The sequence below is a fragment of the Apteryx rowi genome, unplaced genomic scaffold (assembly GCF_003343035.1).
Source record: "Apteryx rowi isolate R43461 unplaced genomic scaffold, aptRow1 scaffold_117, whole genome shotgun sequence".
In the NCBI taxonomy this organism is placed as follows: domain Eukaryota; kingdom Metazoa; phylum Chordata; class Aves; order Apterygiformes; family Apterygidae; genus Apteryx; species Apteryx rowi.
In genome coordinates, this window is record NW_020447386.1 from 2,048,518 (window position 1) to 2,073,274 (window position 24,757).

Below are 24,757 nucleotides of genomic sequence, written 5' to 3' on the forward strand. Positions count from 1 at the left end.
TTTAGAGGTCACCAAGATGAGAGCTATATGAAAAGCAAGAATTCTAATGAAGAAGTCTGGCAACGACCATGGCAGAAACAGTAATCAACTTCATGAGAAAAAGATGGAGGAAAAATGTTGCCCAAGAGAACACGCTAACAACAACTCAAGAACCAGAAATGTCCAATCCAGGTACGTTTAGGAATACCAACTAAATTCTTCTTTTCCAAACACCAGAAACAGTTAACTAAAAATAACTTGGTAGGAGCCATGCATCATCATGGTGAAAACACAGAGCCCAAATTCTAAATGCTACATCTTACTTCCATTTAATAACTCAAATAATAGTTTAAAACATATGAAGTCTCAGAACTTGAGACCTGCTCATGCAACAACAAAAACCAAACCCCATCCTTCCCCTGAAAAAAGACGTTAGTCCCACACATGTGGGGACATCCTAAAATATGTCAAATCAACCCCATCACTAGSGCATCACATTATAAGTGGAATTCAAGATACAGAGAAACTTCTAGAATCAATAAGTCTTATTCACTGTTCCTGCAGGGAACCATATCAGGCAACATCCTTCCAAAGCTATTCAGACTCAAACTACTTTCTATGTTACTTTTAGTTCCCATTTCTTCTACTGGGAAGCTGCAAGCAGTTCTACATTATAGTTGCTATCTGGGCCTCAGCTTAATTGTAGGGAGAAACAGAAACAAACCACTAACTGAAGTATTTTGATGACAACTCCACTTCTCATGCAGCGTTAATTCGATCCCTCAGTGCCTATCACTTGTGATACAGCTTTTTACAACATGATCAGATAGTATTTCTTCAAGATACTTAACTTTTCAATGTATGTGAGAGACAAGGAATAGAGTGCAGAACTGCAAAAAGACAGATGACAATCTTGCATTTAAGAAAATCTGAAACAGATTTTCAGTATAACAAGGAACAGAATTATCATAATGTATATGTACAACAAGACTACATTAAGGTTGGAACAGGCAACTTCTGGTGCTTAACTCTGCAATTTTAATATTCTTATTACTCCTGAATATAAATTTAAAAGTATTATTTAATCTGTGTCTTGCATTGCAGCTGCCTAAACTCCCAGGAATATCAACAGGCACTTTGCTGTTGAAAGAGGGCAGGCTAAGCCTCAGTAAGAGACACATCATTATTAGTGAACTGAAACATGTTAACGCCATTCCCCATGCATATCCAATTCAGTTTGGAAAACAAAGTAAGAAACTTTACTAAACAAAAATTAAAGCATTGGTGAAATACGACTGCAATACAATTTTAGTCTGTATAAATTATTCTTTTTTCAGCGTTACAACCGACAACCATTTATATTTTAAGTTCCCCTTTTTGAAGTATACAGTACCTTTTGCGATTCTGTTCCTGTAACACTTGAAATAAGCATTTCTTATTCATTAGAAGGTAATTTCTAATCTAATCATAATTTGATTTTCACATGGCATTTTCAGGTGAGTACACTGTGGAGCTGCTCATTCAGTGAAATAAATGTAATTTACTGGAAAATGTAAAAGATGATTTTTCAAATACTGGCTCAGTCTTTAAACACTCACTCATGAATTATCTGAAACTATCTTTACCTAACAATGCTTATGTATGTGGTAAAAATTTGCTGTTTAATTAACTAGACATCTCTTTATCCCTACAAAATCTGATAAAATGAAATAATAAAGTAATTCTGTTTAAAATGAGCCAAATTAAAGGATTAAAATAATTATTTAATTCTTTTCATACTGATGCTGATTCTATTGTATGCAGAAAAATGCAACTTAAATTCCAAACTAGCAGATGTTTTTCATAGCATTTTAAATAGCAGCAAAGCTGACAGAAAAGACAAACGCATCTTTTACAAATGAGAATGAAAAAGTGGTGATAAAAGAACTCATACCCTGAAATAAATGCAGAAAAAACAATTTTAGAAGCCTTTTAACAAATCAAAAATATACTAAAAAACAAATGAATTAAAAAGTGATTTATGACATCCACTGTTGTACCAGTCTTCTTTCACATCAGGTAAGAAAACACACAGTACAACCTAAAAAATAATCTTGCACTGACTATACCATCACATAAGTTCAAGAAATAATTCTGGAGGGGAAGATATTTTCATGAATTTACTTTTTTTGTTTGTTTGTTTCATGCTTTAATCTTTTGGTTATGATACAGAATGCAGGGGCATAAAAGGGAATCAAAAAAAGAAAAACAAAGATAAAGTAATGAAAAGTGAAATATATTTCCTATTTTTGTTGGTATTTACAGGTACATCCCTAAAAGGCAATCAACATCTACAAAATCACATACACTTCAAATTAATACATAGTAAAATTTTACAGGCCCTGATGCTCACATGCTTATTTTCATTTACTAAAATAGCCCTTCAAAGCAAAGAAATTAGTGATAGTACACAGGACTGAGGATATAATTAAGCTTCTTATAAGATGTGCCATCAATATAGTCGTTCAAGTACTCTTAAATATGGTACGTAAAAGCAATAGGGAATTTTTGCATGGCTTAACGCTGATTTCAAACAATGTTGTCTTCTTTATTATTAATAATAATGAGCTATTAATTAGTTATTATCCCTAGTTAATCAGGGAGAGAATAATCATACCTTACTATTACAGTGAAACACTTTTTTTTTAAACAGCTTTTGTAGTAAGATCACAGGTGTTTTACTTAAAGGAAAGAGATCTAGCAGTCCATGTGCAGCAGGGGTCACTTGCAGTCATTTCTACCCTAATCCTGGTATCAATCAGGCAGCTCTAGTTTCTGAGTGGTCTCTAAACCTCAGACCTCCCAAGCATGGCCATCTGACATAGCATATTGCACCTGAAGAACCATCCAACTTTGAAAAGAGAGTTAGGGCCATCACGAGGTTAACTCCTGCCAGGTCCCAACAATATTCCCCCCCACACACACACACTTTTGAATTCTGTATAAATTACTTCTGCTTCCTATTCAAATCTGAATGGGCAAACAAAGCAATTAAGAAAGCTAAGTTTGATTTTCAAGGGGAAATATCCTTTAGGGATTATATTTAAGATTATAAAGCTGTGCGAATGTACAAATAAATAGTAAGAATTTGAATGTACACCTGGCTTAGAAGAGCCTACAAAAAAACACCTCTTTCAAACAGAGTCAATTCACAAAGTACATGCAACAACTGCAAATTAAACAAATCATTTAGCCCAATACAAAAATCCTAAATTAAGTGTGAAATAGAAAACCAGTTCATATATTGACATGAAAGGCAGCTAACAAGAGCAGAAACACAGGAACAGTAGTATCCCAATAAGCACACACGGTTCCTTTGAAGGGTTTTGTTATGGCCAGCTCACAAACTGATTGACCAGAGAGACAACCAGAGATTCAGCCTCTAGAAACAGTGCACACTAATTTTTTTGGACCACCATTATTCTAGCCTGATGCAGAGGTACTCTTGCATCCCACAAATGCAAGTAGTTTAGTGACCACTTTGTCACTTCTACCGCAAAGAAATATAACAGCTCCTTGCAATATTTTGGCACCCCATGTGCTCTAAAAGGCAGAGCCTCAAGACCAGYGCCCATTACCTATGCAAAGTCAGCAGCAAACAACACTCTGCTTCCAAAAAGATTGAGAATTAATAGAAACAGGATGCGCAGGTCACTCGGAAAGTACTGAGAGAACTTCCTGGGAGCAGCATGGAGGGGGGCTGCTCTTAAATGCACACATTTTAAAATCCAGTTGAAGCAAACTTTCTACCAGTAATCTTCAGTTATGTGCAGTTGGGGCCAAAAAAAAAAAAAAGAAAGATGGATTTATGCCAGTAAATATTTATAAATAAACACATTTAAATTAGGCAATTGTCTTCCATGTCTGTCCTTATTCAAACACTCCAAGAGCAATAAGGCTTCTGGATATTGTGGTTAAATATCTAGCAAAACGGACAGGAATGAATACATGAAACGTGTTATACGATTCACTGGGATTTCATCTCATTACTTTCCTGAAAATATTTGCTTTCAGTTTGCCAAAATATTTGAACTGCAGCACTGTTTCAGGAACAAAATTTCCAAACCCATGGAGATTACCACAAGAACATTTTAACAGTCAACATAGCTGCACTAGAGATTAGCTCAGCAGCCACCAGCAGAGGCAAGATAGTGATTTTGTACTACAGTAGAACAAGACTTTTTTAATGGCTTGCATTTGTGGGGGTGGAGAGTAGATGGTTTGCTTGCTAATACAAGAATTTGAGAAAAGTAGGGATGCATACAGAAAAAAGGAAGCGGAAAGTTACTTCCACTTCATTATCGAGAGAAGAAAGGACAAGACTTATTTCTTTTATCCTTTCGAACACATATTTGAGGTGACTGATGTGGGATTTTCTCTTTTCCTGGCCAGCATCAAGGGCTAGCTAGGACGAACAGCCATACAGTGACAATAGACAAGTTATAGTCAGGGACTTTTACTTTTTTCTTCCGAGTAGACTGTTGGCACAATGACTATTGATAAGGCGACCATTCTTCTAGTTCAAGAAGAAAAAAAATACAGAAAACAAGTATTTCTGCAAGTATAATGCATACATACACATTATACACAAATTGTGCACTCCTATTCCTATTTTGAATAATATCTAATGCCCATATGTGATTTTATCTTCCCATAAACTGATGGGGCGAGATCACACTGGATGATACATCATGGAAGAAGGTTACATGGGCCAACTGTACCTGTGAGAGATGAAATGCTGACTACCAAGTGGGACTGACAGAGCTCACTCCTCTTAGCAGGCCAGCTGCTTCAAGGAAGTATCTCTGAATGCAGATCCGCACATAAAATTCTACTACTAGGAATCCCAGTCTCAGAGATTTTCTTTATAAAAAGATGACAAAGAGAACTTAATGAAGGCTGTTTGTACCACCGATCTTCGACGAATGGATGGGTGACAGAGGAAAGCAATACTGTAGTAGAGCAGCAGCAGCAGCCATACCATAATTATAACCAAACATTCCTTTCATTAGGTATTGTGGGGTCCCAGATCAATGTTTTTCCTCACAAATTTTCAGATGAGCTAGTAAGCTCAGTTATAAAACGGGTGATGTTCCTCCTGAACAGGTCAGAAAACTCACATCAAAGCAAGCCATAAAGTACTCACATATTACTCCTTCCTCATTTACCCATTTTCAAGTTAGTGCATTTAATGCTGAAAACAAAAAAGGATACGCTAAAAAGAGTTCAGTTACAGTGGAAGATTATCACATATTCTTTCCTAACGCTTTCTTGTCCAAAAGCAATTTGGTCTTGCTACTTCTAAAGCCATATTACTCAAGGTCAGGCCAGATAAGAAAATTAGGCGCTAAGAGTTTCAAGTTGCCTGCAATGTTTTGCATTTTTTTCCCCCCACTAAATAGCATCCAAGTCCAATTTAACAGAATTTATTTAAAAAATAGAACTGGCAGAGGATCTTCTTAACTAATGGGGTCACAAAATCTTAAGCATAAAACTGTCACAAGAATACTGACTTCAAATACAAAATATAATCCTAACCCATCTTCATCAGGGTCATCAAATCTTGTAATTTTATTGAGTTTCAAAACATCTAGTGATATTCTGAATGTCTCAGCTTGTGAAAAAGCTCAGCTTYCATTTAAAGAAAATACCAGAATTCTCATGGCTCCAAAAAAGATCTGGAGACCTTGACTTCTAGCAATTAAAAGAAGAAAATAAATGAGAAAAGTCTAATCTTTTAAAGCCTGACTCATAGGAGCCTGGTACCTACTCATGAAAAGATATTTCAATGAACCAGTCTGTCTTTAGAAGGTTTACTGGTCTTGCACTGCACTGGATACTCTTTCAGCATTTTCAGGATATAGATCCAAATTTTTGGCCTGCATTATTTCTGATGAAGACAGAATCAGTAATCTCTCAATTTATAATTTCTGAATTTGATTACTATAAATCATGGATTTATGACAAATGAGATAAACATTCCCAAAATACCTTTTGGCAAAATGCTTTTGGACTACAATTTTGCCAGATTTCTATTTGTCTGCAAAATTGTCATTCAGTCTATAGTGTACTGAGACATCATTTAGGTTCTTTCATATTATACAAAAATGCTCTGACATGTAGCTATTTCCATTTGTATAGGTCATGCATATCAGTGACCCTACAACTTCTTTAATTTGGGCTCAGAAACTTAAATACAGGCAACTCTCAGCAGACTGTATTGGTATAATAGTTCTGGAGCCTTTCATTGTTTCACCTACAAGATACGCAACAGAATTCTGTAATTCCCCACTTCAAACAATGTCTACTTTTAAAGACTGTATTAACAGAATGGCTTTTTACAGGTTCAGATTAAGGTCTTGGATTTATTTCTAGCAAAGTATTTATCTGATTTCTCAAAACACAGTTAAAAAAAAAAACTGAAAAGCTTCAGTTAGTTTCTGAAGTTGGATTCAACATGTCCTATGGCTTTATTACAATGAGGCTGCAGTTCCCAGTGGTATAATGCTAACAGTGCGAACTGTCTAATAAGGGAGATGCCCAGATTGGATGGGCTACATGAACCAATACTACAAACTATTTTCAATTCTACATGCTGAAGCTTGCAAGAATTTATAGGCCAAATAAAAACCATTTACAGGAAAAAAAACAGAAAGCAAATGATTAACAGTATACTTCATTTTTATTTTTATAATGCAGAGCAGCAAAGAGCAAGTGATGCTAATCTGAGGAAACAATAATTTCACAGTGTGTCAAAAGTATGATTTCTATTAAAAATGTACAAATTATACCTTGCAGTGCTTCCAAACTCACAGAAGTAGTATTATAAAAGTGAAGTCCTACTGTGTCAAATATGCCACACAATTTTTTCTTCTGATAACAGCTATTTAGGATAGGGCGTGACTTTTCTCTGATATAGCTGTGCTAGTACAACCCCTAGTGTGGACACAGTTTACTGCTATGAAGGCATTATCCCAGTATATCTTATAAAGCTTGTCCCTAAGAAGGAAAAGCATTAAGTAAGGCACTGTTATTTCAGCACAGCTATATCCACAATTGGACAGCGGGGAGAGAGGAAAAAAAAAAGGGGGGGGGGGCCAGGAGGTTATGCCACCTTGTAGCATACTGGGCCAGATGAACAGATGCAGATTTTGTGTGGAGAAGCTGTGTGGTATACATCTTTTTTCCTCCCTCCTCCATAATCCTAATGCTGAGCAGGATCATGATGGATGATATTACAAAACACTTATTCAATTTAAATGGTATCATTGCTCATTGCTTCTTGACTTTTATTTTAAGATATAGTCATGTCAAATGTTAATAACAGTTAGTAACACAGCAGAGCCAATATTTGTAATTAATCCCAACTGAGTAATAAAGACAGGAAAAGAGATAATGGAAAAAGAGAAAAAGACCAAAGATATATATTCCCTTTAATTTTCCTAAGTTATACACATTTATCTTTGACGAACATTATAAATATTGGCTTTTCCTACAAGGATATATACCAGATGATCACAAACCATACCTATGGGGATTTATTTCTATTCTGACACACCTGAATAACTTTATATATAGTGATTTTAAAAATGGATTAAACTAAAATACTTCTTCAAAACTAGAATTTATCCACAGCACAATTAAAAATACAATCAAATCTCAAGAAACAAAACATTTTCAATACACTAAAAGACAATTTGAAATACTATTCTTTGCTTTTAATACAGAAAAATGCACCATTTAATATAGAACAGTTTAATAACACTGTTCATACACTATTGTTCCTCTACTTTTAAAAAAATAAATATGTATTTATTATGAACAGATGGTGGCCAAGGAAGGTATCAACTCTATTTCTTAGCCAGAAGGTCAGGTCATGGCTGAGAGACCAAAGAACAATTACTGTTTGCTATTCAGTGCCATATAAGATGAAACATTTTTTTCTTTAAATACAAAGCTAAATGTGATTAAGCTGTTGTCATTTTATTTATATGAAAAATTTGCCATGACTTGTTAAAATTTGTTAAACTTTGCTCTTTTTTTAAACTCTTTTCATTTGTCTTTTAACATGTTAAATAATATTAGGAACTATACAGAACTTTCTTATTAGAATGAATTCTGACAGCCACAGTTATTAAACAGCTGCTAAATACTTGACCTGAATTTTTTTTTTTTTAAGAAACCAACAGCCACCTTCAAACAATCTAATTACTTTAAGAAATTATTTAATTACTCTAATAATCTTTGCTGATAAGAACAACATCCTCATCACCTCTAACTATGTCAAATTATAAATTACCATATTTTGGTGTATTCATTCCCACACTGAATAAAATACCAGTATGTCTATACACAAGGTTAAAATATTTAGTTAAATTTTGCAATTTGTTCAAGAGGCAATCCTGAAGAAAGTTGGAGAACAGGATTTAAAATCCAAGATACTTCTTCACATCCTGTTTTATTTGTATGCCAAGATTATGCCAACTCTTTTATTTGTGATATCTGTCAAGACACAGACGACAAGCCTGCTTTTTGTTTTTTAAAGTGTCCCTAGGCCTGAAGGATGCAGGAGGAAAAAAAAAGCCAACTCCAAAAACAAAACACTTTGAAAGGCCCCTGTTAGTCTGGGCTATATGATTTCCTAAATATATTAAAGAATCATTTTACCTAATAAACTTCTCTTTTTCATTTCATGTGTCTTTTGATCATAATTTGAATTAATATCATTTCCAGTCTAAGCTCTTAATTTATTAAGTTAATAAACTTACCATCCTACATGAAGATTTTGGGGAGCTAGTGAATAAAATATAATTCTAGAAATTCTGCATTTTTCCCTACATATATTCTTACAGAAGGACTGATTTGTACACTTAATTACAAGAAAAAAATGTTAAAAACCTGTTGGATAGGCTGCTCTAATTACAAACTGCATATAACAAAAATTATGCTCATATGCATCTTATACATTTTTATGTGTATTCAGAAGACATTATCAGTTTCATGTGCAAATCACAACCTATGAAGGAATAATTGAAAGTTTGAATACCTAGAGAAAAACTGATAGAACCTCAACAAAAAGGGCACTTCAAAAGATGCAGGTTATTACATCTGTTCAAGCTGTTTGCCAAGTATGTTGCAGGTTACCCTAATAGTCTTTTTTATTGAGAGGGATGTTTTCTCACATTCTACCTGTTTCTTCTATTAGTATAAAACACAGCTTAGATAATCAACAATTAATGCCTAGTGGAATTTTTTCATAGTTATTTTTTCTAGTAGTTTTTCTTTTTTTAACTTTTCTATGAATCCCTGCATTCATTAACCTTGAATCTTTAAAGAAACTGGAAATTATATTCTTTTTTGACATAGTTAGGTTATACTTAGTCTCCTTAATGTTTTGTCAGATTGTAGGTATACCTTTTTACGTGTGGGTTTATTTGTGAGAAAAAAGTGTATAAACATATGTATACAGTACATACAATTTAAGTACATTGTATGAATACATATGATAGAGTAATTCTATATGAAAGCATGGGATGAGTATTATGTAAAACTGAACATACGAGGGCTGAAAACAAGAATAAGATAGCGAAGAGGTAATAGCTGGCTTCTTGCCATTAATTTAGAAACCATTTAACAGAAATAAATGACCACTATTAGAAAAACCAATCATTCCAACTTCCGAAATAACCCTACTTAGGCTTCTAATAACTGCAAAGTTATAGCAGTATTATCTCTTACCTGGTCCTTAATTTCAAGCTCCCTTATAGTTTTTGTTCTGTACTCTCTGAGCTCCTTTTCTGCCTCATCCTTCTTCATTTTGGTTTGATTCAACTGATAGCGCATTTCTCCACACACCTGTTAGATTATACAGACAACATGATCTGTAGCTTGAAGAACCCATAGCTCATGGTTTGCAATCAGATCTTTTGGTGCCCTCTAGAGGTCATTTAAATCCAACATATTTTAATTTACAGATATTTTAAGACTACATATGGTAAATATTTTTATACAAAAAGGTGGATCTGAGTTCCCTATATAGTCATTAACTTTGAAATATGCAGTGCCTTCTAGATTCAATTATATTTGGATCAAGATTTTGCTAAGTAAAATATTTATGTTGTAAATATATGTGCTACTAAATACAGTTAAATTACAGTTGCTGGTTTTACATTCTTTTCCCATTTTCTTTAAGATCCCAAGAAAGTCTATGTCAACACTTTCAAAACCTAGAAGTAAAGGATCTATCGCACTCCTATATAAGGGCATAGTTTCTTGTCTTGCCAATTTTCCCTGGTAACACAGAAAATGTTTACATGTTAATATAATTATTTTCAAAGTTAGATCAGAGCACTAGATTCTTAATACAAACTAAAGAAAAGTTTCTTAAAAACAACAGCTAAATCCAGTATATGCATGGGTCAGAAAAAGTGATCAAAGCAACATTTAAAGAAATTAAAGATCACTTCCACAAGATGAACAATTATTCTGTGCTGTTGGTATATACATTATGTTACCTCCTCCTTCATTTCCACTTGATGGCAGCTCAATTTGAGACGTAGAGAGATGTAGAGAGACGCAGAGAGACGTAAAAATGAAATAACCCCTCCCACACAACTTTCACTAATGCTGCACAGGAAAATAGTCTTTCATTTCCTAATCTAAGGCTTTTAACAGATTATTTGATCTATCTGTTGGGAACAGGAAAGAGAGTGGATAAGCTGCCAGCTTTTTGTCCTTATCCTGTGCAATCACCTCCAATTTGTGACTGTTCATTTCATCTTACTAATTAATCAAACATAATTATACACAAAACTACTATCCCCCAGGCCCCTTGAAGAGAACAGAAAAGTGTTTACTCTCAGCTTCTCTTAGAGAACTTTCTTTCCTACTCACTCTCCTGCTTGCCCCACTTATGTTCTTTTACCAGACTTGCTTCCCAAATGTGCACTTTTAATTTGCTTCTGTATTCCCCCTGTATTTCTCAACAATCTCTTCTCTCACACCTTCAACAATCCAAATTCATTTCTCTTTTTCAGTCTCATACCTCTGCTCCTTTTCACATTTTTTTTTCTTAAAAAAGGTGGAGTAAATACACATACTGACATCAGATCAACTTAGGAAAAAACAAAAACAATTGCTATAATTTTAAGGAGCAGCATTACTTATAAATTCAAAGCATGGGAGGAAAGAGGATAGCTTGTGAATTCAGCCCTGTTTCAAATAACGAAAGGGAGCAAATGCTCCAAACAAAGACAAAGTTCTTAAGTTTGTTTTTTTTTTAATACCGAAATATCATGTGCAACTGAAAAATCCTAGGATGCAATTGCATGGATTGCCAACTCTGTCTTTCCACTTCCTCCTTTCTTCATATGAAGAATGTAACAAAGTGTGATATGTCCCTTCCTCCAAGCAAAATAAAAACACACAGCCATCTTCCATCCTCGCCTTCAGCTCCACCATACATAGTACAAATTGAATAACACAGAAGAATCAGCAGATGGTGCTGTCCTAATAACTGATTTTTCAGGTTCCTAGTATTTCAGAGTGAAGGAAAAAAAAATTATAACCTCAAACATTTTTCCCTGACTTCTGGTGCATGCAGAAGAAAAATTATTTCAGACAAAACCCAAACTGGAAAAATGTTGATATTTACTGTTTTTAATAATGGCAGCGTTTGGAAACAAGTATTTAGAGTCACAAGGCGACTTGGATGCCACTTACACAGTCAATAAAAATAGGCTATGGCAATGCACTTAAACCCTATAGCTCAACAGTTAGGGCATTCCTCCAGGATATTTGAGACATCTCAATTCAGAACAGAGACACAGACAGGTTCCCAACTTCTTGGGACAGTGCAGTAAAACTACAGCATAAACTACTATGAGGTRGCCACTCTCAATCTTTCCTATTAAAAGCTATTCAACTTTGTATCAATTAATATTAATTGAAACAGGGACTGGAACTCCAGTATCATCTCTCCCAGGAGATTTCTTCAAATCAGTAGGCTATGAGATTGTTCTTTCCAGCCCAGTGGATATTTATACCACTGCCTTCTCTTTTTTCATAGTCGTGCTGCAGCCATCTATGAACCTAGCCTGAAAAGCTAAAACTTTAATGGTTAAACAAATCTTTTAGACATTCTTAAAATGCTCCTTCATTTTGTGAACTTCTGTATCACAAGGTGGCTTAACAGATTTAAAAGTTATCTTTTTACTTGTAAATTGTGTCTCTGGGATTTTCAGATGATGTTTACATTTAGCATACATTCTTTTCCAATATACAGGAAAACACAGAAGCAAAAAACACCTCACCTTTCAACTCATCATGATAAGCAAAACCAGGCTCAATACTCATATATAAACATCTCTACCTTATTCGTCTCCATTTCACGAGATGAAAGTTGATGCTGCGTTTCTTCTAACTGGTTAGCTAGCGAGTTCTTCTCCCTTGTAATTCTCTCTACCTGAGCCTCCAATGTGGCCACATTCTCAGACATGGCTGTCACCTGCAAAAAAACCAAAAACATCGCAACGAGGAAGTTCAATCAACCACAGAGCTAAATCTTGTGGGGCTTTCTCCTTGAAAGCAACTGCAGTTATGTAGTAAAAAATTTACTTTAAGTTGCAGAGAATACATCATAAGCAAGGATATGGCAGAATGTGGCTAAATGATTGTAGAAGTGGGTTCATTATTTTGTATTAATTTATCATACAGTAATTTATTTGAAACCCAGACTAGTCTCCAGGACTTGTTAGTATAGACACAATGTCAGAAGTAGCAGGTTCCATTACTCTTGCAGCTGCAAGAGTACTAATTAACACCATCTTATACCTTCTGTAGACTGATTTTGATAAAATCTTGTTTCCAGAGCTATCTTTTGCACCAGCAAAAAGAAAACTTGCAACCACATTGCAACTGCAGATCTTAAATTAATTCTTAAGCTGAGACAGTATTTCAGCACCACAAATCAAAACATGAGGCTGTGCAACAAACATACCAGTAGAGTATGCTAAAAATTCTGATGCAACTCAGATCAAATTTTGCTCARTGGTGACAAAATATAACAATAAAACAGAGACACTTATCCTACAGCTATTTAGCCCTGAAGCTGACTAATGTAAGTGGAAATAATGGTGTCTGACAGTTCTAGGTTAACTTATAGGAATTCAAAGCCAAACGTAGAGGATTATGTATTCATAACTATTTTTCACTCATTATACATACTACCTGATTTATGTATCATGCCAATTCTTCCCTTCAAACAAATCACTTCTTAAAGGTACAGATAAAATATTCACATGGAGATTAACTTAATGCACAGTGCACCATTTCTGCAGTTTGATTTTCCCCAAGCAGAAAAGCCAGAGTTAATCATAACTAGATGTAGATCATATGCACATATAATTTTTTACAAAATCATCTCATATTCATTCTTATTTACCAGGTATGACATTATCATACTATTATCACTAAAGATTGTTTACCGTTTATGTAGGATTTGAAAAAGAGAAAAGACTACAAGTCTTCCAAGTTGGAATCAGTTCCAATACACTACAAACCAGTGGGTGATGAAATATGAAGCAATGTGGTGACAAAGAGGTGAACTTCATGTTGTAATAATGAAAGGTATGAGATGCTTGTCTAAATAGACCATATTTTGGAGTGCACACTCTGCTTTAAAGTAAATCTGTAATTAAATCTGTAAGAAGTATAACTTCCAACAGATAACAATTACTTGAACAAGGAATTGCTTAATATATCTTGGTGTTTCCAGAGTAAGGTTAATCTTCTACTTCACTTTGTCCTGGCAACAGATTTTTGATGATCACTTAAAACAGTTCACTTCCTTAAATGACTGTAATATCACTTACTTAATCTCTCTCACTGTACTTAATTCCTGTTTTATTATCTGGAATTGGAGTCAAAGGCTTTGACTTCCCACGCGCCACAGAAGCTTTCAAACGTTATTGTCCATCGTCTTATAAYACCAGAAATGCAACCATATCACCTTGCTCCCTGCCAGCTCCTCTAGCAGCTTTCCAGTCATTTCACAACCAAACACTACCAAAGTACCTCCTCTTCTTTAAACACTTAAATCATTTGTTTTGTCCAGCGATTTTTCAGCTTGTGTTCTCAAGATTTTGGAAACTATGCGGTCTATTTCTAAAAGGAGCCAATACAAATAACTAAGGAAAAAGCCTATAGTCAACAGAGAAATTCACTATATTGTTTCCAAACTGCCACCAAAAAATGGTTAAATAAGTTGCAATTCAAGCATGAAAAACACTAATTCATGGAGCATTTCTATCTCTATTCTTTTTCCTACTTCTTTCTCCAATCATCTGATCAGTACCTCCTCTGACACATCTCACAGGTTTACTGCTGTTAGCATAAGGTTTCCTTTGTACCCTCCCACTGGACAGAAAAACTTCATGTTTTATACTCATATTACACTAGGATTTAGAAGCCTAAAAAACAAGGTTATCAGGGCTCTGTTGTAATGGCCACAATATAAATGATGAGGCAGATTCTGTCTCACAGAGTTTAAAAACCTAAGTGAGAAACGATTCCAGTACATTTCTACAGGTCATCAAATTAAGCATATGACAAGATCACACTGAAAAATACCGTATTAGAATGCAATTAAAGTGATACTATAACATAAATATATACTTAAGGTCAAAGTTGTAAAGAATTGTAATTTTGGCATGTGCTGATTTCTGAATGCTTTACTTTGCAACCTAAATAATATTCTTTTGAAGAAGCTAGGTAAGAACATTGTATCATATATTGCTTAGCTCTTTACTATTTTTACAAAGTGCATTAGAAAATACTATGCTAACTTTTTAGTTAGAAAGTGCATAGTATATATCTAATGACATAGCATAAAACTCAGTTATTCAGACTCAGAGGATCACTTACTTACCAGTGCTTTAAAGCTGAGACAGAAGTTATTTACTGAGCTCTCAAATCCAAAATGAAACTTATATTAGAAAGAACAGCAAACAGCAACTTTAAAGAGGACTGAACATTCTTTATAATACACAAATTGAAAACAACTCTTACCATTGCTGCCAAGTCCTCCCTTCCTTTCTTCATTTCTTCCCGCAGTGCTTCTTTTTCATCAGTCCTCTTATCYAGCTGGGCAACTAATTCCCTTTCAAGACGATTTTTCTGCCGTTCCATCTCACTTTTCAGTTGCTCACACTGGACTAAAGCCTAGAAAAAACTCTGTTTTTTAAGTGGAAGAAATCTAAGTTTTTAAACAAACATGACATTTATCTAATACTTTCAGAGAAACTGATTTGCTATTAGAATGGAGGGGTTTTTGTATTTTAAATAGTTACTATGACATTTATACATGCACTAGTGTGTTAACATCTAGAATAGRACTAACAAAATGACAGCACTTGTATAGGTTTGTACGTGCATACCTGTCCTCTCATCATTTATAAATCTAATTCCATTTAGAAGTCATGATAAAGACAAAATGATATTCAGAGTACATTTCCCAAATGAATAGCAGTTCTTCTAAAACTAACATGATTATCTGACTTGCATTTAAAATACCCATTTGCACATCATTCAAGACTAGAGCCAGTCTCTGTATTTGACTCCGTGCAAACAGTGGAGACTGTGGTTACTGCCCAACTGCACATTGCAGGGGGACAAGTGGAAGAGGGAGTATGTATTTCTATTTGTTCCCCCCTGTAATGAATTACTGAGTGCAGAAGACTAAGAAAACAGCTGGAAGAATTGTGTAAAGGTACAAAGAAATAATTCTTTTGATTTTCAGGTTTCTCAAATGAAGAAGATTAAGTAAGCATTTATGAATTTTCAGTAGAGTTAATCCAAAGTGCTAAAACACGGGTTATAGATGCATCTAGTGGGAAGTGAGTAATTATAATTTTTGCCTGAACTGAATTATCAGAATTGAGGAAAGTAAGTTTAGGCCCAAGAAGCACAGAAGACACTATCTTCTAAACAAACTAGAAAAATCTATCAATTTATGCTGATGTCTCCCTGTCACAGGGATAAGAACTGAGTGTTATGTCAACTTAAATGAGAAATACATTGCTTTCTTGAAAGAGAATCAGAGTATTCAAAGTACCCCAAAGGGAGCTTGCTGGCCGTGAGTAAACTAGATTTCATTTCCTCATATTCAGCATATCCCATTTTAAGGGAGCTAAAGTAACCTCTGTTTAGGAATACTACATTATTTCTCTTTACTTTTGAATTAGTTTTTTGAAGCAGTTTATTTTTGTTTTACTCAGACAAAGCCCATCTCTGGTATTATTTCCTTTGTGCTGGGCTGTTCCAGAGGGAAGCAAGTTAAACCATCCTTTTTACAGAATGCTTTAATAGTCGCCATTCGTTTATGTCAGCTCTATGGGACACTTCTCAGGGTCTCTTTCATATCAGCAGAGTCTACCTTGGTGGGGGAAATCCCTGCGTTGTGGCCATGAGCCCTTTTCTGTAGAAAAATAACATAAGCACCAGCAAACAATCATCTGCATAAAACTGCTGTAGTTTGGTAGACCCACAAAACAGAATGCGACTCTACAAGAAATAAGTTGCAAGAAGAAATTTATATTTTGTTAGGCCCACTGTTTTGACTACATAACGAGTAGTTCAAACAACTATTCTTCTATGAAGCCTATGTTGAAAATACATTCCTGGATTTGCTTGAACTATGGAAGTTTAACCTTATCAGATCACCTCCTGGCTCTAAGTTTAATACGGAAGAAAGAGGCCAAAAGCTACAGAGACAACCGAAAAACAGAAGAAAACAGTGGTTTTAAACAGTAAGCCCCCGAGGTCAGACTTACTGTCAACTCAATGATGAAGCTGCAATTATTTTAACACMGTGGGCTTCCAAATGCTAATCCCTCACTTTTCTACTTGTTCTACTTGTGTGCTGGATTGTTCTACTGGATTCCATGAGACTTACAGAAGAAAAACAGCATTTGGCCTTAAGAGGTGGAATAAGGTGGGGGCAGGGGGGGAAATCAAGGACTGTTTGTAATTTTCAAAAGAAATACCAGTACTTGTAAGAAAGCTAAATTCATGCAGGAGGAGTAAAAGATTTTTCCCCTGTTCCTTCATATAAAAACAGCTTTTGAGTACRGAAAGAACAAACTACTGGTCACAGTCTGGTCTTGTATACAAACAGCACTTCACATCTCCTTGCTGTACTGAAGAGGTTGGCCAGTAGAGTCCCTACTGAGTTGCTTTCTTTTTATGGCAGAAATTAAACAGTACAACAAAGAAGTCCCATCTCATTAACGGTTCTATTAATTTCTCTTACTAAGTTTTATTACTAGGCCATATTTCTGACATGATCTGTACTGAATATGGCTTTGTAGGTTTTTTTTTTTAATATTACAATACCAGCTTCCAACAGCAAGAGGGAAAAAAAGAGGAAGATCGATACTGTTATTTTATTGCATGGATGAGAAGAAGTGTTTTGTGCAGTTCTAAGTGGCAGCAAGCTAATAACATCTCTATCAGATAACTGTAGATCCAGAAAAGTAAACTAATAAGCCATCTAAAAAGGTAACCCCTCAAGGACAGGATGACACAGGTGATTACTAGCAAATTGTGGGCTCAGAAGGATTCTTCATCTCTGTTCAGAAAAAATGAAGGGTTCTAACACTCTGAAGTTAAAGTTAACAAGTATATAGGATTTTCAAGTCTTGTTACATCTTCCTCATAAAGACAGACCCCCGTCAAACGCACACATATTTATAGCATTGCATAAATAATACCAATCACTGCTGCTTAATTGGTCAACAGGATAATTATATCAACTTTGTCCGTTGTTAAAAACAGTGTCATTTCATTGAAAAGAAATTCTCTGATTCCACAGTAATTCACAAATTATACAGTAGATGTCACTAAATATCAAGGAAATAATTTAGCTCACTATCAGTTGATTATATACAGTAATTAGGGCTAATACAAGCATTAGATCAAAACTGATTTTTATCATTATTATTTACATAGTACCCAAAAGTTTCATACAGATAACATTCATACAGCACTTCTCATCTTCAAAGAATTATGTTAGCTAATTAATCCTTGCACTGCACTCTCTTGAAGCAAAAAACCCATTTGCAACCGTTTTAAGTATTCTTTCAGGAGCAGCTCAGTTGCATGATCTAAAAGTTATTTTCATATATGTCATGAATATCTTTGAAAATTCTACCTTTAATTTTTTTGTCATCTGTCTGTGAAACTATATCAGAATTTAAATGACGGCCTGAGGATGCAGCACACACCCTACAGCCTCAGATTATAATTTAAAAACGCAAACGTGGTGTTCATTTAATGTTTTCTCATGTTACTGCTTAGAAGAATTACACACAATGCAGTTTGAACACTCTTTTCTTTTAAATCTACTACAGCGTAGCAACATGTGATAAAGGTCTTACGAATGTATTCTCTCATTAGCATGAAAATTAATTAACATTTGTAGTAGTTCTGAATATTGAAAAGCTCTCACATGATGATTTTACCTTTGTTTTTTCTAAATTTGCCTCTTCTGCCATTTGCACAGCTTGTTTCACTTGCTCATAAGCATTAGACTCTCTTTGCTGCATGTGTCTCAGGTTTCGTTTCACTGAAACAAGTGCATCCATTAAGTCATCTCTTTCTCTGCATATAAAGAAAGAAAAATATTTATTTTGTATCTTCCTACAGGGGAAAAAAACCCAGGTATATAAAATATAAATTGTTAACAGACAAAGGACAAATGTGGTAAGTAAAGTAAGACTGAAATCAGCAGGAGTTAAGTTTGAAAGACAAAACACTGCTAGCTTGGCAGATACAGAAAATGCCACTTGCTTGCTGACCTGTCCTTAAGAAGAATGGACTGTTAGTGAAACTGCCAGTAAAGGGCTCAGGTCACGAACGTATCTAAGCTGAGCAGCATCMTGTTGGCATTGCAAATGGGGATTGATGGGACGGGGGGAAGGGGAGAGGGGGGAAGGGGGAAAAGTTTTGAAAAAACAGATCCAAGCAATACAGAATTACTCTGACATTAAATGTAAAATAGGGAGGGAAAAAAAATTCTTAATGGTTAAGTGTTTAGGTACAACAAAACTGTTCAGATAACTAAACATATCAAATGAAAAATCAGCAGCCCTCTGACTGCTGTAAACTGGAAYTAAACTAAACGATAATACTTCTGCAATCTACACTCCTCCGCAACTTTTTGTTAATTAAGCTACTGAGATCTTTAGCAAATGGACTAACAATCAGTAAAATGTTATATTTAACTTAATCTTTTCATTGTTTGATATGTTGAAAGCTTACGGGTATTAAGAGGGTATAATTGTCTCAATCTGCAAATAATTTTATTTACTTTTATCCAAATGAAATTTCTCCCTGGAAATATTCTAGTTCAGAGGAGCAGCATATCCTAATCCCAAACTCCTGGCCTATTAAGTAAATCCAAGGAAAAAAGGGGAGCACGCTGTTAATGTTTTTTCATTTTATTTTTTCCTAAAAGTCCCCCGAATAGAAGGAAAATAAAGCAGAATTAGAAAAACTCTCAACTACAGAAAGATAGGGAATTTACATAGAAAATTATCAATTGAAATATATGGACTTCTGTTGTATTTCTCCTGACAGAGTGAAGAGTTTTCTTGCAGAAAAAGTGCAGGAAACACAGGCTATCAACAGACTAATAATCTGTACTGCCTTAGGTATCATAATTACAAAACATGACTTTCCTCCCTTGTTGAAAGAAGCAGCAAACTACCATGGATTTCAAAATGGCTAGGACCTAAACCCATATTCTGCCATTGACTTCAGCATTATAATTTGAACTCAGGACTCAACTGTTCCGTAAAAGCACATCTCTACTAATGCAATCAAACACTACTGAAACCTAGCATGGTTTCATGTAAGCAACCGTGGTTCAAATTAGTAAGTAAATACTCCCCCCAAACCTACTTTGTTACCCTCTCGATGGTCTGCATGTGAACATTAGAATGAGTCTGTGCAAGAACAGCCTCCTGTTGTGCACATTTCAGACACAGACCACCAATCCGACTGGAATTTGTGGTTGAAATGAGTGACTTCTGGTGTTTCAGTCTTCCTTCCAAATCTTGGCATGTCTTCTGAGATTCTGAAAGGTCTTTTCTAGAAAGAAGAAACAAAAATGCTATTTGAGTTACAATCAAACATTTCTACAAGTTCTATTTATAGGAAATATACAACTAGAGATATGACATAAAACAATGTGCATTAGAGGTATTCTTACTGTTTTTGTTACAGACGTCAACAGTGCAAGGAAGATCTTCACAGAGAAATAATAGCTGAACTGCCCAATCAAAAGTAAGAGAGAAAACAAAATGATACTAAAATGATTTCTTCCCTCTGGAAACTCAGAAAATAGTGAGGTTATACAGAAAATTACTAGATGAAACATATAACTTTCCATACTGTTTGAACTGAGTAATTAGTCTGTTAACAAGAAACACTATCAGTGGTGTAAATATATCAACATCCTAAGAAAACCTAACAAATTTTTGCTGTTCTTACCACTACTATCATTACCTCTACATTTCTTGCCTACTCTCAAAGTAACTGTAAATTGCCAATATAAAAGTCCTGTATGCTCCCTAGACAAAATCCAAATGTATTTAGCACACTCATTCCGACCCAGCAATACATATAAACTCCAGGTCAATGGCATCTCCAGGAAAACGTTTATTTTATTTTATTTTATTTTATTTCTCCTGAAATTTTTTTTACCAGGTGCTCTGAAGAATTTTCTCCAGAATTTCCAAGCAGCTGACAGTCCAGGCAGAGCACAAGCAGAAGGAATGCTGACATCAGGAAGTTCCAGACAAACGCACACTGTGCACATATAGATCAATTTGACAAATCGTGCAATGAATCCAAAGCTTTTGGTTTGTTATGCAGGCCATCTGGGCAGCATACATATAGTAAGTCTGACACATTCTGGTTGCATTGGATTTACTGTGCACATGATATATACACTGCATGCATGCATATTTCCATCTGGGAAATCTTCTGTGCACTTTTTCCCATTTTAGTAGTTGGTCTATTAAATATAATACATACTATAAGCTGAACAGAATTTGCTCTGTATATATTCTTAGATGGTCATGGTACAACAGACCTATTGTTGGGAAATCCTGGGCAGAAATCAACAAGTCCTATGTAAACTTATGCTTAAACTTAAAAACAAGGATATTCCCACTGAAAGCAACAGAATTTCTGACTTGAATAAAATTTGGCAAATGTGCAAGTGTTTTGCTGAGCTTAGACTTTGAAAGATCAAGTCCCTTCGGAGAAAGCAAGAAGCTGAATTATATATTGGTAGAAATTGTCAGACTATTTAAACCTGCAATCTTTCTGCCTGAGTATATCTTACACTTCAAACAAAGTGAAGAAAAAATCAGATCACATCAGCTGAAATTAAGATCCTCCTTTACTAGCACTGGTTCAAATAGTTTTGCATGTGTAAGATTTCACCACTGCCAAGAACATATTTAAACTGGTCTCTCTACCAGTAATTCTGCACACACAAAACATACAGAATTTTCAGACATACAAGACCATGATATATTTAGGGAAAAACATAATTAAACAGATTCAGCAGCAGTGCAGTGAATGCAGGTACACAGAGGGAAGTTTACTCCAGAATACCAAAATCCTAAAGTGATTTGCTCTAGCTCTGGTTCTCCATAGTCTGCTCTCTCTATTCAAACTGCTGATATTCTGAGGAGTATATAGGGACTTATTTTTAGGTATTTCTGTGTTTAAAGAGATGCATGTTACATGAATGGAAATACAGACTGCATTCTTCAAAACTACATTCTCCTGCTCCAAAATCATTATTTGGCCAAAACTAGTTGGATGCTTAAGAGTTCTAAAGCTTGTGATACAAAATATTAGTTTAAAAAAAAAAAAAGCTCATATGAGTTAGAGTTTTAGCTTTTTTTTTGTTTCAATTGGTCTATCTTAATAGACAGGATGTTTCTATAAAGAAAGTAAAGGTAAAAAGGATAAAGACATTTTACATCAAGTTCTGAGGCTCAGTAATTTCTATAAAAACAATAATTCAATCGAATTTATAGGATGTATAATATATATTGCTGATATTGCCTTATAATAGCAATACATTTAATTTTACCTTTAGATTTGAGAGAACTTCATGTCAAACTACCTTTCAGGGACACTGTACTAGTAAACGCAATATTCAGTCATTACCCATTCTCTTACTTAAATTCAAATTAAGAGTTGTTCATGTTGTTACAAGTTGATAATATTTTTAACAATAATTTAAAGAAAAAAAATCACTTTACCTTAGGGACTGTATTTGAGCATCAAGGATATTGACTTTTTCTTGATAAAGAAGTTTCAGTTTCTCCTACAGAAAAGATGGGAGAAAATTGTATCTTTTGCTTTCTTCATAGTCTTGTCTTTATAAATAAACCTAGACATTAGCCATATTCACTGATTTCCCGTGAAAATATAAACTTGTTGAAACATTAGATTCAGAGAAATTCAAGTATTTCACACTTTTCCGAAAGTCTACAAAATGAATGAGCCTCCCTTTTTCTTATTTCTACACATCTTGCCAGATCCTCATATGGTGTAAATTGCACCAGCTCCACTGATTTCAACTGTCTACAATGATTTACAAAAATTGATGATCTTGTTTGTTGGGTTTGCTCTTGCTTTCCCTGAAGTCAGTAGAAATAGAAGAAGAAACTGTTTGCACCATTCTGAAGAACTTCAAGTAAACCACCTACTTATTTATAAACCTATTACCTGGAAAGAACTATATATATAAATCAACTATAACAATGTTAAATAAAACAGTGGTGATGAACCAGAGAAAATGCCAGAAAATTATGGCTCTTTCTGTGTTTGAGTGAGCCAAACAATATGATTCTCTTACTCCAAATATGACAGACAAAGGAGCACTTATTGTAAAAACTAGTTTTCAAATAACTGAAGATGTTAGGGATCACAGAAGATGTTTTCAACTCCAGACCAAACACAAAATAACAAAAATATATTTTACTGGGAGAAATTAATAAATAGAAATAATTATCTTGAAGAATCAAAATGTCCTTTAAAATCCACAGCACACACATGCACATGGATAAGATAGACCAAAACTTTGGGTTAGCCACGTTTTTCCCAACAGATGGCAATGCTAACCATCATCTTAGAGCCAAACAATTAAGACTATCTTCCCAAACTTAAAAAAAAAAAAAGAGAGAGAGAGAAAACACTATCTCCAAATCACTAGAGATCTTCTGTCTCYCTAAAAGCACAACATGTGTGATTCAGCTCAGGGAAGATAAATTGGACAAAGTCACTTTTGCAYCTTGCTGATCCTGCACTGCTCCAGGAGCGGATGGACTCATTGCTAAAGAGCTTGTCTGCAGGGCTAAATTACCAGTTCCCACCTGTCTGTGGCTAGTGTCACTGCCAAGAATCTCAAGAGTACTATACATTGTGGAGCCATCACTGACATGAGCTCCTTAAACCAAGTCTTATCTCTGAGAAGTTAACATTTGCAGAGACAGCCTACCATCTGTGTCTAACTGGATAATAATAATAATRATAGGATAATGAGAAGATGAGCTTCAAGGGAAAAAGATCTGACCTCAGATTAAGGTTCAGTCAACCAAAACTCCTCCCATAAGTCTGTCAGAAAATTAATCATCAGAACAGCAGCAACAAAGATACACTGAAAGCTTACTTAAAGGTATGACCCTGCAAAGAAAATTAATACCAACCAGCTCTAAGTGCCATTTTTCTGCATCTCCAACAGCTGCTGAGGCCAAAGCCTGCTTTCTGTTACATGCTGGTGATGAGGTGACGGGCTGATGTACACTACAGTCATTACCATCTACAGGCCAGGAGTTCTGAGTATTTGCCTAAAATAAAAATATTAATGATTCAGTTTAATTATATAGGCTGTTTATTAACAATAATTGTAAGTATTGAATATTCTAGTTTTCATTATAGTAACATATAAGAACAAATAAAGAAGTTAATTTTGTTGGCAACTTGTGACAACAATGTTATCCACAGTAATCCACGTTTTGAAACTGTCATAAAATTCTGACTAAAATTCAGTTACAGGACAACCATTTTCATAGCCTTTAGTTAAAGGAATCAGGTCCCTGAGCCTTGATTAAAACGACAGAAAAATAAGAACTTACTGAGCCATCTAGAAGAGTTTGTTCTCTCAATGTGTGTTCTGCAGTTAAAAATTTCAGTTTCTGATGGAGTTCCTCATTTTCAAGAACTACTACTCGTATTCGATCTTTCATCCCAGACAATTCCTCCTATAAGATAAAGGAACTGCATGTAAAAGGCTCCTTGAGACAACTATCAGCATTTAAAAGTATGTTGAGACCAGAAGTCTAGATCTCAAGGTATTAGCGTGCCCAATTATCTTAACCCTTTTAAACAGAATAAGGATACTCAAAAGATAACTTTTAGATGGAAAAATATTAGATGGAAATTTAAGTCATGAAAGTGCTTCTTAAAAAAAAAAAGTCTGTGCTTATTTGTAAAAGTAAACATGTCCTTGGATGCCCTTAAACAGTACAGAGGGCACCAAGATGCACGGTATGGCTCAGTATCTCCTGAACTGCACTGAGCTCAGTTTTGGTCACTACAACAATCATAATCTCAAGGCTAAGTGTTAGCCATTTTCGAAATAATTCTTCCTATT

The 24,757-nt window shown here is 34.8% G+C and overlaps 1 protein-coding gene across 9 annotated transcripts in view; it reads right to left on the reverse strand.

The window, feature by feature from the left end:
* SDCCAG8 (serologically defined colon cancer antigen 8) overlaps positions 1 to 24,757 on the reverse strand; it is a 115,910-nt gene that overhangs the window by 75,406 nt on the left and 15,747 nt on the right. For all 9 annotated transcript variants that reach the window (XR_003256052.1, XM_026081930.1, XM_026081939.1 and 6 more), the window contains exons 5-12: positions 24,240 to 24,365; positions 23,811 to 23,951; positions 22,362 to 22,426; positions 19,978 to 20,166; positions 18,537 to 18,675; positions 15,085 to 15,237; positions 12,389 to 12,523; positions 9,757 to 9,873 (exon numbers count right to left, since the gene is read on the reverse strand). Coding sequence is in view for 8 of the 9 variants with exons in the window: in XM_026081930.1 (XP_025937715.1) it covers positions 9,757 to 9,873; positions 12,389 to 12,523; positions 15,085 to 15,237; positions 18,537 to 18,675; positions 19,978 to 20,166; positions 22,362 to 22,426; positions 23,811 to 23,951; positions 24,240 to 24,365 (1,065 nt within the window). In the remaining variant the exon portion in view is untranslated. The remainder of the gene's footprint in view (positions 1 to 9,756; positions 9,874 to 12,388; positions 12,524 to 15,084; positions 15,238 to 18,536; positions 18,676 to 19,977; positions 20,167 to 22,361; positions 22,427 to 23,810; positions 23,952 to 24,239; positions 24,366 to 24,757) is intronic.